Source organism: Balaenoptera borealis (genome assembly GCF_965194805.1).
Source record: "Balaenoptera borealis genome assembly, chromosome: 13".
In the NCBI taxonomy this organism is placed as follows: domain Eukaryota; kingdom Metazoa; phylum Chordata; class Mammalia; order Artiodactyla; family Balaenopteridae; genus Balaenoptera; species Balaenoptera borealis.
The window spans coordinates 82,777,784-82,793,258 of record NC_138870.1 but is presented as its reverse complement, the minus strand read 5'-3'; the positions used below and the strand labels follow the sequence as shown (position 1 = coordinate 82,793,258).

At 39.6% G+C, this 15,475-nt stretch overlaps 1 protein-coding gene across 1 annotated transcript in view; it reads left to right on the top strand.

The window, feature by feature from the left end:
- Positions 1-15,475, top strand: part of LOC309608942 (uncharacterized protein) — a 574,070-nt gene that overhangs the window by 512,000 nt on the left and 46,595 nt on the right. Inside the window, exon 10 of the mRNA XM_082349690.1 lies at positions 315-426. Within this exon, the coding sequence (XP_082205816.1) occupies positions 315-426 (112 nt within the window). The remainder of the gene's footprint in view (positions 1-314; positions 427-15,475) is intronic.

Below are 15,475 nucleotides of genomic sequence, written 5' to 3'. Positions count from 1 at the left end.
TCCTGGCAACTGTTGGGCTTTTCTCCTACTTGTACATCAGGGTCCCTCATATTGAGTTTCTTTGTTCACCTCAGAGCTTTGCAGACTCCTCTGATTGGAGAAATCTTCTCTCCATTCTTGAAGGTTTGGTGCCCTCTCAAATGTAGGGTTCAGTTTTTATGTCACTTCCTCAGAGAAGCCTTCCCTGATTCTTGCTAAGTAAAACCCTGTCTTGTTCTTTTCTACAAAGTATTTTGTGTCCTACATAGCACTCAAAGAATTGGTCATGAGTTCAGTTATTAGTGTGTTTGTTCAACTATTGTCTACTCTCCCAGAAGCTGCAAGCAACACAAGGGTAGAGATCGTGGCTATCGTGTTCATCCAGTTACCAGCACAGTCCTCAGAACAGAGTATATGCTCCGTAGAACACATATGGAATGAATATGAGTGAGTATTCAGACTCCTCTCACTGTTTATTAGCTATCATAATCTTTCTCATGCTTTAAGACTTATCTCTAATGTCAGCTTTGCATAAAGTCTTCTCCATTCCCTTTACTTAAAATGAACCCTTACTTTGAGCTTCTATGTTGTTTGTTTAAGGCTTTGATGTTGAGAATCAATATATGAAGTAGTTGAGAGAACAGGCTTTGGAGTAAGTAGGACTTGAGTTGAATCCTCGCCTAGCATTTGTCACCTTTGTGATCTACTTGGACAAGTGACTTAAAACTCTCTGACTTTTGATTTCATTACACCAGGGAGAATATTTCCAACCTCATTTGTATAAGATGGTTGGCCCATGGAAGGAGACTCTATGAGGGTTGATAGCTACTATTAAATTGATTCATAATTTTCTATGTATTTTTATGTAAATGTTTTGAAAGCAAGAAATAGTGAATCCTAAATGACATGATTGAAGGCATTTGATTTCTGTGGACCAGGTCAAAAGCAGCTTGATATTGGAGAATATCCCAGGTTCTAGAGTCATAAAAATCTGGTGTCAACCCCCAGATTTACCACTTAATGGCTGTGACGTTGTATAGATTTCTTATCCTATTGAAGTCTCAGTTTTCTGGTATGATTGGAATGATACTATTTCAACAGGGGTGTTATGAGGATTAAATATAATGTACACAAAGGCCAAGGGACAATATATAATCATAGCTGCATAAAATACCTTTAATACTAGATCTATTTCACTCAACCAGGATAGAAACTTGGTCAAACTGAACATGATCAAACCTGACATGACTAACAATGCTAGTAGAACTCCTGTAAATTTTTTCAAGCATCCCAACTTGCCAGAACTTGAGAAAAAAGAATTTTCTCAGGTGGATGAATTTAGTGTAAAGGGCTGGGCATTTCTCCAATGCCCGCCCATTTGTTCTAGGTAGTGGCTTCAACTACCCTTGCAACAACAATGGGACCAAGGTGAACTCTGCCTGGGACTGGAGGCACACACTAAAACATGGTGTCTTTTAAAGGCTCCTGATCAACTGGTAAATTTGTCTTCTAGAAGACATCTGAAAAATCTGGAGGCATATAGAACACAAAGCCTTCTTTAAAGAGAACAATAAATATCTGACTCTAGGGAATGGGTGTTCAGACATTCCTAATGTTCAATTATTGAAAGAGATATGTATGAAATTAAAAAAATTAAAAATTTTTAAAATAATGTTTTCAAATACTCCAAAGGAGAAGAACTGGGGCCAGGTACTGGGTTGGATAGTATCCCCTCAAAAGTTATGTCTACCTGGAATCGTCATAGACCTTATTTGGAAATAGGATCTTTGCAGATATAATCAAGTATATGAGGTCACACTGGATTAGGTGGTTTCTAAATCCAATGTAACTTGTGTCTTTATAAGAAGAGAGAAATTTGGACACAGACACATAGACATAATGGGAAGATGATCAGGTGAAGATGGAGGAAGAGGTTGGAGTGATGCTTCCACAAGCCAAGGAATGCCAAGGATTGCCAATAGCCACCAGAAGCTACATGAGAATTCTTCTCTAGGGCCTTTGGAGGGAACATGGCCCTGCTGGCACCTTGATTTCAGACTTCTACCCTTCAGAACTGTCAGAAAATAAATTTCTATTGTTTAAGCCACCTAGTTTGTGGTGATTTGTTAACCAGCCCTAGGAAATTAATACAGGCTGGAATCCTGACACAAGATCATGAGCTCTGCCAGATACTAGTTCTATATCCTTAGGCAACCTCTCCAAGCCTCAGTTTTCTTCTTTGAAAAAGAGAGTTACCCCAAAGCCAGCCAAAGACTGTACAAGAAAATAAAACTACAGACCAGTTTCCATGATGAACAGAGATGCAAAACCCCCAACAAAATACATGCAAATTGAATTCAACAGCACATTAAAAGGATCATACACCACGGTCAAGTGGGATTTATCCCTAGGATGCAAGAATGGTTCATTTGCGACAACATGGATGGAACTTGACATTATGCCAAGTGAAATAAGTCAGTCACAGAAGGACAAACACTGCATGAGTCTACTTATATGAAGTATCTAAAATAGTCAAAATGATAGAAGCAGAAAATAGAATGGTGGTTGCCAGGGGATTGAGGGGGGGGTTGGGAAATTGTTGTTCAATGGGTATAAAGTTACAATTATACAAGATGAATAAGTTCTGGAGATCTGCTATGCAAACATTGTACCTATAGTTAACAATACGATGTTGTGCACTTAAAAATTTGTTAGGAGGGTAGATTTCATGTTAAGTGTTCATACCACAAAAACAAAAGCAGAAAAAGCAAAGGGACATGAGGGAACATTTGGAGATGATGGATATGTTTATTATCTTGATTGTGGTGATGGATCATGGGTAGATGCATATGTCCAAACTCATCAAATTGTATACATTAAACATGAGCAGTTTGGGGGTATATTTATTTATTAATTATACCCCAATAAAGCTGCAAAAATGTTGGTGAATTATAAGAATATTAATAAAAGGTCTTTGAAGTATGTCGCAAAAAAGAAAAAAAAAAAAGGAGAAACAGTGTGTATAGGACGCCTCTAGTGCCCAGTTTCATGTTGCCTACCGTCTTACTCTAGGTGTAATTTACAGAAGCTCCCCTTGGCTTCCCCAGGCATGTGCTACATTTTGCCCCAGGGCATCTCTGCTGCAGCCACATGGGGCATCTGCCAGACTCACTACCCTTAGGCATTGCAGTCCTGGAAGTGTTATGGTGTCAACACCCTATAGGACAACTCTTGACCAAGGGGACAAAGTCCAGGGGGAAAATATTCCTCTCTTCAGAGTCTTAGATAATTCTGGGGTGCTTTCTGCACAGCTTCTCAGAGCTGCCTTCATGAATTAGAACCCCTGTTGCCCACAGAATAGATCAGCCAGACAACACACCCTTGGGTTGGCTTCCTACACTTCCCTGTTTCATTCCTCCTAGTCCTTACTCCCTTTCCTTGTTCACTTCCCAAATTAAGCTATGTGCACACAAGCCCCTGTCACAGGCTCTGCTCTTTGAGGAACCTAGGCTAAGATACAGTGATCATCATGGTATTGACCTCACGGTGTTGTTCTGAAGATGAACATTTAAATGTACGTAAAGTGCTTAGTCTAGTAGCTGGCACATAGAAAGCACCCAATAAACGTTAGCCATTTCCCCATTTGAGGTGGAATGTTCTGGAAGATGAATTTGAAATGTGCTATCATCAATCTCTCTCTCTAAGTGTTGAGTGGACACATAACAGTAAAAGTTGTTTGTGGTCTTTCAGCTTCAGCTCCCATCTTCATTAACACAAGTGGGACTGTAATGGTAGAAAACAAGATATCAAATTTCACTCCCCTTTATGACACCCACTTGAAGCCCTGAACCCAAGAACTAAAAGCGAAATAAAACTGTTTACTAGCCAGAGGGAAAGGAGAATAACAGCATGTGGCTTGTAAACTTAACAAATGTAATCACGGTAATTGAGCAGCCCAGGAAATAATTTGGCCAACATAATTATATTACAAATTACGTATTGCACAATTAAACAATGCATTTTGGCCACAAATGGAACTCCAAATATACAATTTGTGGTGAAGTGGAGAGGTAATTTAAAATAAGAAAAGCAAAGGCTCAGAAATGCATTTACATTTGTATCCATATTAAAGGGAATATACCAAGGAGAGTAGCAACGAAAAAGATCAGAGTTTTCAACAGAAAAAAATGCAACTGAGTTGAATGAATTTTGCCAAATACTATGTAGATACAATACCATTATTTGAATTTCCAACATGTGTAAAATCCCCAAACCTCATTATTTCTTAAATAGACATTCTCATATTATGGGTTCTTGATTTGGGCTCTTAAACAATGGATTAATGAAGTCCTTAATTCAGTGGGAAATTCCAATATCCAATCACCAAAACATGTTGGCGGAATCAAATTTTATTTTTTCTTGTCAAGTACATACATTCCTGAGACATGCCGATCGGTAGATGCACAAGAGAAATAAATTGCTTTTCTCATTCTGCTGTTCCAAATTCTTGGGAATTCATTCATTTGGTCTGATCCTCATCAAATATTTACTATGGACTTTTCTGTGTTCCAGATTCTATTCTAGGGGGTACAGTGGGGAACTTAGTAAACATGATTATCTCATGAAAAGTGTGCTAGATGAGAGAAAAAAAACATTAAACAAATTATTGCAAACAATTCATGAAATGATTACGGATGTATAAAATATTAAGAGGTAAGGGCGGAGGATACCATGTGTGCTCACAGCAGGGTGTTCTAACCAAGCCTGATAGGAAAAGACTGATATTTACACTGTGATCTGAGGATCCCCAAGAAATAGAGGACTCCCTACTTATTTTACAGTTAGTAATGGGTAAGGAAGCCCTTCTGGAATTTTTTGCCTGGGGGCCCCAAAGTACAGTGTCTGCTGAAGATGGGAACAATCTAAAGGGAAAAGCAATTGGAGAAAATATTTTCCTGGTAAAAAAGAATCTTAAAAAAAAAACCACCTCGGTAATTTTGGGATGAGTTCTATACTAATTCTTGGTTTGTGTCCTGGAGGGCTGGAGATTTAATATGCCTTGCCCATTGGATTTTTGAAAAGTGCAATTTAAAACACCCAGATTGTCTTTGCTCATTACTTGGAGTTTAGGGGCAGGATACCACCAGTGAAAAATCAACAAAACAATACTCATTGTGGTTCCCATTTATTGAGCCCTTTACTTTGAGCCAGAGTCTCTGTTGAGAGCTTTGTCCTACTCAGTCTTCACAACAGTCCATGTGTTGGGAGCCGTTGTTGCCCCGTTCTGCACATGGGACAATTGGGGTTTCCATAGGGTAAGTAAATTGTTCTAGGGCCTCAGAGAGTGTGTGGCATATCTGGGCTTGAATCCAGTGTCTCTCTGATCCAAATGTCTGCTCTCTAGCATTTTGCTATTAGGCTGTTCGTGTGTTTAAAAAAAAGAAAAGAAAAAAGGAAAAAAGAAAAAGAGAAAGTACCTTATTAACAATAGATTGGTCCCAGGCCATAGTTTGCTATCATCTAAGTCTGGTTCTCAAAGTGTGGTCCCCAGAACAACATTGTCAGCATCACCTAGAAACTTGATAGAAATGGGTAAGCTGCTGAACCTGAAACTCAAGGGGTGGGACCCAGAAATCTGAGTTTTGACAAGCCTAGGATTGGTTGCCAATTAAAATCTGAGAACCACTGCTCTAGGCAAATATGGAAGGCTCTGCAGAGCCCTTCTGTTCATTTGGGGTCTGACAGTGTCAGACAACAAGGTAATTCTGATTCATTTCCTTCTGCTGGGACAGCCATAATCGGGAAGTAGCTTTTCCATTCAAGCTGCAGACTCAAAGCATTTTCATAGTCTGGGATTTCTGTCTTCATTGCCTACCCCATACTGATTTAAAACTGATCTTTGGTCCCTGAGCTTTTTTATTTTTGATTCATATCAACTGCTGTTTAAAACAGATGACTTCATTAAGAAACTTCCTCTGCTCTCCTCAAGGTCCTGGCTTTGTTTATATTGGAGTGTGTGTATCTTAATTGGAAAATGTGTCAGAGCCAGGTTAGGATGTGAAAAATCTGATTGGATCCTGGGAAGTATAGATTTTTCCATGTGAACTTAATGAAGGAACTTTCTCCCCAAGACAGAGAGAGACCAACACCACAGGGAAAAAGTTAGTAATAAAAACCAAGGGAATAAAAACAAACAAACAAACAAACAAACAAACCAAGGAAGTGAAAAAAAAAACCCAGTGAAAAAGGAAAATATTAGATATGTGGAATTAGGTCTTGTTCACAAAAGGGAAAACTATATTGAAGTGAGATGGGAAGCCACTGGACGAGTGACATGGCCTGGGTTATGTTTCTTTCGGTTCATCTTTTTCTCTTTCAGGTAAATACTGACCTGAGACTCAGCTTTACATGACTTGCAGGTCATATTAAAGAGACATCATGACCTAGGATGGGTTTTCTGGGCAAGAGAGTAATCAGATAAATTTGGAACATGCTGCACATTGTCTCTGTCTTGGAGGTTTCGGTGCACATTAAGCATTCTCTCTGCACATAAGCCTTTCAACAAGTGTTTCTCAATATTATTTGACCTTAACACTATTTTTATAACAATATCTATTTTTATCCTGAGAACGTGCTGATCTCAGGTCTTCAAGTAGCAAATGGTCTTTGGTGCATCAAGGTAGTGTGGCCAACTTTGTGACGATCTTTCACAAATTGGCACTTGTGATTGGTGCTGTTTTGATGCACTATGTCTGGATGGACAGTGGGTCTCTGGGTGTGGTAAATAGAATATGAGCTGGGTTCCTTGGGCAAAAGCACTGGCATGGAGATATTGAATAAATGACATGATTAAAAGATCTTCTTACATTTTTGTGCTGGATTGAAAGCCCATCCACTGGATACCTCTGTTAGATAAAAGTTTCGTAGGTAGTTCTCTAGTCCATGTTTGAAAATATTTCATGATAGACCCCTTGCTCTTTTGCAGTGTCTAATTTGGAGATAAAGGTAATGAGACTCAGCCTTGGCTAGAGAGTTTTGAGGAAAACATCATTCCTGGAGACAGCATATAGGAATGAAGTTGGCCAGAGCCAACTTAGTTGGCTCAGCCTCTGAGTTCTTGGCAATGAACTCAATAACCTCAATCCTGCCCATTTGCTGAGTGAGTCTTGGTAAAAGGCTTCTTAACCTGGATTGTGTGATCCTACATGGCCAGGCCCCTGCTTGTTCAGTCTCATTTCTCACCACTCACCATCTGCCATGCCACCTAACATTTTTAGTCCCCTAAATACACAAATACTTTCTCTCTTCACTGGACCATATTGTTCCTTCTGGTCCAAACACTTTTCCTCTTTCCCTAACTAACCCCCACTCCTTGTTGACATCTCAGTTTAGACAACACTTACCCTGGGAAGCCTTTTATATTTGTTGGGTTTTTCTTTTTAGTTGCAAGTGGTAGAAACCAAAGCTGGCTTATTAAGCAGAGAATGTTATTACATGGATCAAAAATTTTGGAGCCTCGACTTGACTGGAAATGCTACTGTTGCCAAAATTGATACTAACCTGATTCAGAAATCTGACTTTCCAACCAGTATAGCTGCTAAGGCTTGGATGCCTTGAAAACCAGATTGTTCCATGGGGGCCTTTGTGTTCCTCTTTCACAGTTCTAAGTCAAAGTCTTTCAAAGATGAGTCAGGTTAGTGTGGTCTAGGGAACACACCTGTGCCTCAGTTACAAAAGAGGCTGGGTGGCAAGTTTTCTGGATCCTATTTTAGGGAAGAGGGATGCATAAGGCTGGACATTTCCTGAGGATTCAAAGAAAGATCAAAGATGCTGGGCTAGCAGCTAACATGACAAATGTTCACCATCCATTTCCTGATTTTTGTGACTCTGTGTTAGGTGCCCCTCAGCACACTACACTTCCCCATCTTGGCATCTCCCTCCCACCTCCATGCTGTAATCAGCTCTTTACTGTTTTATAACTTTCCCCAGACTGCCTATGAGAAAAAGGGCTGTGTGGTGTGAATTTCTTTTTATTCACAATTGCATTCCCAGACCCCAGCTTACTATTGCTCTGTACACAGTAAGTGCTCAATAAAGATCTGTTGAGAGAATACATTTGGCTCGATTAGTCTGGGTTTCATAAAGCTGGCACCCAAGGAACCTACATCTCATACCTGCTATATTTTTCCTATTATGACTCACTCCCATCGTTCCTTTTCTTTTCTTTCTTTCCAGCTTTATGACATATAATTGACAAATAACATTGTGTAAGTTTAAGGTGTAAAATGGGATGATTTCATGTATATATAGTGAAGTGATTACCACGGAAGATTAGTTAACACATCCATCACCTCACATAGTTACCTTAGTTTTTTTAGTGGTGAGAACATTTAAGATCTACTCAGAAAATTTCAAATATGCAATATAGTATTGCTAACCACAGTCACCATGCTGGATCCTCACTGGATCCTCAGAACTTATTCCTTTTATAACTGGAAGTTTGTAGTCTTTGACCAGCATTTCCTCTTTTCTCCCACCCCCCAACCCCTGGTAATCTCTGTTTCTATGAGTTAGACTTTTTTAGATTCCACATATACATGAGACCATGCAGTAGTTTTATTTCTCTGCCTGATTTATTTCACTTTAACTTAATGCCCTCAAGATTTATCCATGTTGTTGCAAATGGCAGATTTCCTTCTTTTTTTTATGGCTATTATCCCATGGGCCTTTGTCCAACATCAGACACTTAAGTTGTTTCCATGTTGTCTTGGCTTTTGTGAATAATGCTGCAGTAAACATGGGGGTGCAGATATGTCTTTAAGACTATGACTTCATTTCCTTCGGGTATACTCCCAGAAGTGGGATTGCTGGATCAGCTTTCCTTTTCAACCTGTACCCAATTCTATCACTGAGGCAAGGAAAACTACCTTGGGTTCAAACCTTTTTACTGAAACGAGCCCTGGAAATGTACAAGCTTTTGTTGCTCTTATATCCTCAACCATTAAATGGAACCATATTCCCAACCAGGAGTATAACTCGGGAGCAATACATTCCCACCCGCCTACCTTCCACATTGCTCTAGCTTACTGACTCCTGCTTCACTATATTAGTTCCTCTTGTATATGTCATTCCAGTGCTGATTTTTGCTTTTCACATCTGGATAGGCCTGACAGTTGAGTTTGCTTTTTTAGCTTCAGGCCTGCCAGTTCCAATTCTTCCCTTTTTCCACTAGCCCAGCACAGAGGGCTTAGCGTTCCTTAGGGTCAAGCCCAAATGAGGGTGGGAAGTGGGAGAGTATAACATTCCATTTTAGCCTCACTGAATTTGAATTATGAGTGGAATAGCCCAGTGAAAATAGCAAGAAGGCAGTAATAGGGAATATTGACCTTGAGTTCATTCATTAAGTCAGAGCCAGAGCTGAGAATTTGAGATTCACTAGAAAAAGAGAGTGGATAGAGTATGAGAGAGTCCCAAAGAGCTAATGCAGAATGGGGAAAGAAGCAAAGACCAAACTTTCAGTCTTCTTGCAAGCCAGGGGCAAGAGTCTGTTCAGATGAAGAAATTAAGAGTGTGAAATATGGAGGAAATAAACAGTTGAGGAAATTTGTAGGAAGAGAAAAGAGTATGAGATAAAGGATACAACTGAAAAGATTTCTTAGAGAGAAGGGGGGAAATATCCTTGAAATGAGAAGGAAAATAAGCCAGAAGAAGTGAAGAGCCAGAGACATAACAAAGTAGGTGGGGAGAAGTCCTAAGGGAATTTCATGGCTGATGGCTTTTTTTTTTTCCTACTGCTGAGAGTTATGGGACTGAGATGTCCTTGAGGCATTGAAAAGAACTGAGAAGACTTGAAAGAGCTGCTATAAGGAATGAGAAAGAGATATTTAGGGATGCAGGAAAGTATCAGGCTCTAACAGAAGCGTAATGATGTGAACTTGTAGTGGCTGCTGTCTCTGCTTTTATTTGCGGTGATAGCAAATTATTCAAGTTTTAAATTCTTCTGAAATAAAATAATATTTTTCACGTGTTGTTATAGTTAAAAAATAGAAAAAAAAAATGAGATATACTTAATAAAATCCCAAATTAATTTCCGGTGACTTACATTCCAAGTTATCTTGGGAAAAGTTTAAGTGTGGTATATCTCAAAAACAATACAGCTAGAAGGAGAACTAGTGCTTAAATGGCTATAGCATACCAGACCCTGGGCTATGTGCTTTATATATGTTACCTATTTTTTTTTTAATTTAATTTAATTTAATTAATTAATTTATTTATATAGCAGGTTCTTATTAGTTATCTATTACATACATATTAGTGTATATATGTCAATCCCAATCTCCCAATTCATCCCCCACCCCTGCTTTCCCCCCTTGGTGTCCATATATTTGTTCTCTACATCTGTGTCTCTATTTCTGCCTTGCAAACCGGTCATCTGTACCAATTTTCTATATTCCACATATATGCATTAACATACGATATTTGTTTTTCTCGTTCTGACTTACTTCACTCTGTATGACAGTCTCTAGGTCCATCCACATCTCTACAAATGGCCCAATTTCATTCCTTTTTATGGCTGAGTAATATTCCATTATATATATGTACCACATCTTCTTTATCCATTCGTCTGTCGATGGGCATTTAGGTTGCTTCCATGACCTGGCTATTGTAAATAGTGCTGCAATGAACATTGGGATGCATGTGTCTTTTTGAATTGTGGTTTTCTCTGGGTGTATGCCCAGTAGTGGGATTGCTGTGTCATATAATAATTCTATTTTTAGTTTTTTAAGGAACCTCCATATTGTTCTCCATAGTGGCTCTATCAATTTACATTCCCACCAACAGTGAAAGAGGGTTCCCTTTTCTCCACACCCTCTCCAGCATTTATTGTTTGTAGATTTTTTGATAATGGCCATTCTGGCTAGTGTGAGGTGATATCTCATTGTAGTTTTGATTTGCAATTCTCTAATGATTAGTGATGTTGAGCAGCTTTTCATGTGCTTCTTGGCCATCTGTATGTCTTCTTTGGAGAAATGTCTGTTTAGGTCTTCCGCCCATTTTTGGATTGTGTTGTTTGTTTTTTTGATACTGAGCTGCATGAGCTGCTTGTATATTTTGGAGATTAATCCATTGTCAGTTGCTTCATTTGCAAATATTCATTTCCTTCTGCTGGGACAGCCATAATCGGGAAGTAAACCCTGTGGTTTTAGTTCCACAGGTTGCAGGATTGTAGTTCTTCTTGCTTCTGCTGTCTGCCTTCTGGTGGATGAGGCTATCTAAGAGGCCTGTGCAAACTTCCTGATGGGAGGGACTGGTGGTGGGTAGAGCTGGGTGTTTCTCTGGTGGGCAGAGCACAGTAAAACTTTAATCTGCTTATCTGCTGATGGTGGGACTGAGTTCCCTCCCTGTTAGTTGTTTGGCCTGAAGCGACACAGCACTGGGGGCTACAGGCTCTTTGATGGGGCTAATGGCAGATTCCAGGAGGGGTCATGCTAAGGAGAACTGCTGCTGCCAGTGTCCTTGTCCTCACACACTGTGGCTGTGAGCCACAGCCACCCCCAACCTCTGCAGGAGACCCTCCAACACTAGCAGGTAGGTCTGATTCAGTCTCCTATGGGGTCACTGCTCCTTCCCCCTGGGTCCTGATGTGCACACTACTTTGTGTGTGCCCTCCAAGAGTGGAGTCTCTGTTTCCCCCAGTCCTGTCAAACTCCTGCAATCAAATTCCACTAGCCTTCAAAGTCTGATTCTCTAGGAATTCCTCCTCCCATTGCCAGACCCCCAGGTTGGGAAGCCTGAGATGCATCTCAGAACCTTCACTCCAGTGGGTGGACTTCTGTGGTATAATTGTTCTCCAGTTTGTGAGTCACCCACCCAGCGGTTATGGGATTTGATTTTATTGTGATTGTGCCCCTCCTACCATCTCATTGCGGCTTCTCCCTTGTCTTTGGATGTGGAGTATCTTTTTTGGTGAGTTCCAGTGTCTTCCTGTTGATGATTGTTCAGCAGTTAGTTGTGATTCCGGTGCTCTCACAAGAGGGAGTGAGCACACGTCCTTCTACTCTGCCATCTTGAACCAATCTCTATATGTGTCATCTCATTGAACACTTACAGCATCTCTGAGAGGAAGTGACTAATATCTCCTTTATAGAGACGCAGAAAATAAGATTTACAACGGTAATTTATTCAAGGTCACTCATCCAGCAAGTAGAAGAGAGAGAATTTGAACCTTAAGTCTTGAAATGCCAAAACCTGAACTCTTTTCGCTTCTCTATATTATTCTTCAATAAGATCAGAAAGTCATCTCATAATTTTGGTCTTTTATTATATGCACATTGTAACTAGGTAACTAGGTAACTCCTAGGTAACTCCTGATTTTGTTAAAGATATAAAAGTTTGAAGCTATGGTTTAATCTGCTACTCTTCAGAGATGAGGCCTAAAAGAGAATTGAGAGAAAAGATGGATGGAGGAGAATTTTGGAATAATTTCCAGAGATGCCATTGGGAAAGTGTTACTTTCCTCTGGAATATGCCAGAAGTTTTCAGTCCTTGAAGTGAATTCTCAGTGAGAAATGAGAAAGATAAGACTAGAAAAAGAGAGCTTAACTGGAAATCTTTTGTATATTTTATGTCTTTGGGTCCTATTTGGCTCTTCATCTAGATTATGTTCTCACATTAATTTCTCCCCAGGAAAACAAAAGTAAAAAGTGAAGTAGAGATGAACTTTTCATAGAAGTAATGTCAAATCAGTAGGACTACTAAAGTTAAAAGCAAATGTGATCAGAAAATCCAAAGAAATGTTCAAACAATTATAAGAACTAGTGAGTTTAGCAAAATTTTTGGATAAAAGATTAGTATACAAACATCAATTACCTTTTTATATTAGAACAATAAACACATTAAAATAAAGGTAAAAATTACCATCTACATTAGCTTTAAAATGTATCAAATACATAAGAATACATTTACGAAAAGAGGTATGAAACTTCTATAGTGAAAACTTGAAAATTTCCACATAGCTGAGTAAAAATAAAGATGTCTCAAATGAATGGAGAGAAATACCATGTTTATAGACAACAATATTGTTAAGGTGTCAACAGTCCTCAAGTTGATCTTTAGATTCAATAAAATCCCAATTAAAATCCAGCAGTTTCTTTTTGTGTGTGTGGTAGGAATTGGCAAGTGGAATCTAAAATTTAAGTGAAAATGCAAAGAACATAGGACAGCCAAGAACAAAGCTAGAACACTTATACTATCAGATGTCATCCATATACTGATGTATATGGTAATATAACACCATAAAACAATATATTGCCCATAAAACTTATATATCACCCATAAACTGATGATATAGCATTTTAGGGTTCCAATTTTATGGGGAGAAGATTGCCTATTAAATTTTCCATCTTGGACAGGCCTAGGGTTTTTTCAAATTTTCATGCACCATATAAACCATGAATATTGAACCTTATAGTTATTCTACTGGACAGAGTACGTGAGTGTGAAAGTAAACTTCAGTGCTCTGCTAATTTTTCAGATCTGCTTCCTGACAGTCCTTGGACTTTATTATCTGATTATTGATATTGCTTGTATGAAAAATTTTCAAACCAGGAGTTTTAGTTATTTTTAAACAAGAGAATTGATTCAGGTACCCCTGTAATTTTACTATCAGAAATAAAAGTCCCCTGGCCATGACAGGTTGAGACATCTTTCAGAAACCCAAGAAAAGACACTGAATAGATAATTGATTTTATGAGTCTGGAGTCAAGGGAGGGGTATAGACTAGAGGTACAAATTTGGATGTTGTTGGTGTAAAGATAGCATTTTAAGTCATGAGTCTGGATGTAATTCCCAGAACAGTGAGTATGGATGTAGGAAAGGTCTAAGAACTTCGGGACATTTAAGGGTTTAGAAGTTGGGGAGATGAGGAAGAAATAAAGACTAAGAAAGACACACAAGTGAGGTGGGAGGGTGTGGTCTCTAAATGAAGTGGTTTAAGTAAAGAACGAATTTCAGGAAGGACAGAATGATTAACTGTGCCAAATGCTGCTGAAAGGTCAGTTAAGATGAGAAACTAAGATGAGTAATATTCATTGGGTTCATTGGCTTCAAAAATCTGGAAGCCAATGATTTTGACTAGAGTAGTTCTGGTAGGGTGCAAGGGGCAAAGCCTGATTTGAATGGGTTGAAGTAGAATAGGAGGAGAGGAAATTGGTGCCAGAAAGTATCAATAGGTATTGATATGAATCAATAAGGGACAGAGAAGTGGGGACGTAGCTTTGGGGCATGTGGAGTTAAGATGTCTTTTTGAAGCTGAGGTAAATTACAGCATTTTTGTACATTTGCAAGGATGACCCAGTAAAGAGAAAAAGTTGATGCAGCAAAGAGAGAAGAATTTGTGGAGTGATGTCCTTGGGTAGGCAAGGTGGATGGGATTTAATGCACAAGTTGCCTTAGGGAAGAACATGGGCAGAGCATGCTCAGGAGAGAAGGGAAGCCCTCTGGGTGCAGATGTGAGTGGGTGAATAGATGTAGTATTGTGAGCTTGTGGGAAATACATCTTCTGAACTTTTAAAAAAATTGAAGTAGGGAGCATGTTCATCAACTGAGTATGAGAAGGTAGAGCTTGGAGGAAAAAGGAAGAGCCATGTAATAGTAGTCTAGAAGAATGAATGAATGTGGGGTAACCCAGGCAGCACTAAGGCCACTTGACAGGAGAGGCTATGAATTTAAGTGAAACCAACTACTATGGTAGTGTTTTCCTTCAGCTCTGTTCAGCTGTGTGGGTGCAGTAAGGAGCAGGTAGAAAATTGTATCTAAGCAGGGCTGGGGTTGTGCCAGGTGTGATGATGGAGTCAGAGAATTAAAAGAAGCAAGAGAATTAGAACTGTATGGAAAGGAGTGATGGCTGTGATTCCTATGGATTTTAAGCCAGGTAAGGAAAACCTGAAGACACTGAAATACAGTGAAAAAAGGTAAGGATCAATGGATTGTCAGAGTTGGTGGGTTGAAGAATTGTTAGAATTGAAGCACTAGAGTGAATGTACTGGAGACATAGGTGTTGGTATAAAAGAGAGGGTGCTGGGTGGACCTTAAAGATGGCAGAGGAATAAGATGTGGAGATCACCTTCCTCCCCACAAATACATCAAAAATACATCTACATGCGGAACAACTCCTACAGAACACCTCCTGAACGCTGGCAGAAGACCTCAGACTTCCCAAAAGGCAAGAAAATCCCCACGTACCTGGGTAAGGCAAAAGAGAAAAGAAAAAACAGAGACAAAAGAACAGGGGTGGGACCTACACCTCTGGGAGGGAGCTGTGAAGGAGGAAATGTTTCCACACAGTAGGAAGACCCTTCACTGGCGGAGATGGGGGGTGGGTGGGCGGGGGGGAAACTTCAGAGCCGTGAAGGAGAGCGCAGCAACAGGGGTGCAGAGGGCAAAGTGGAGAGATTCCCAAACAGAGGATTGGTGCCAACCAGCACTCACCAGTTTG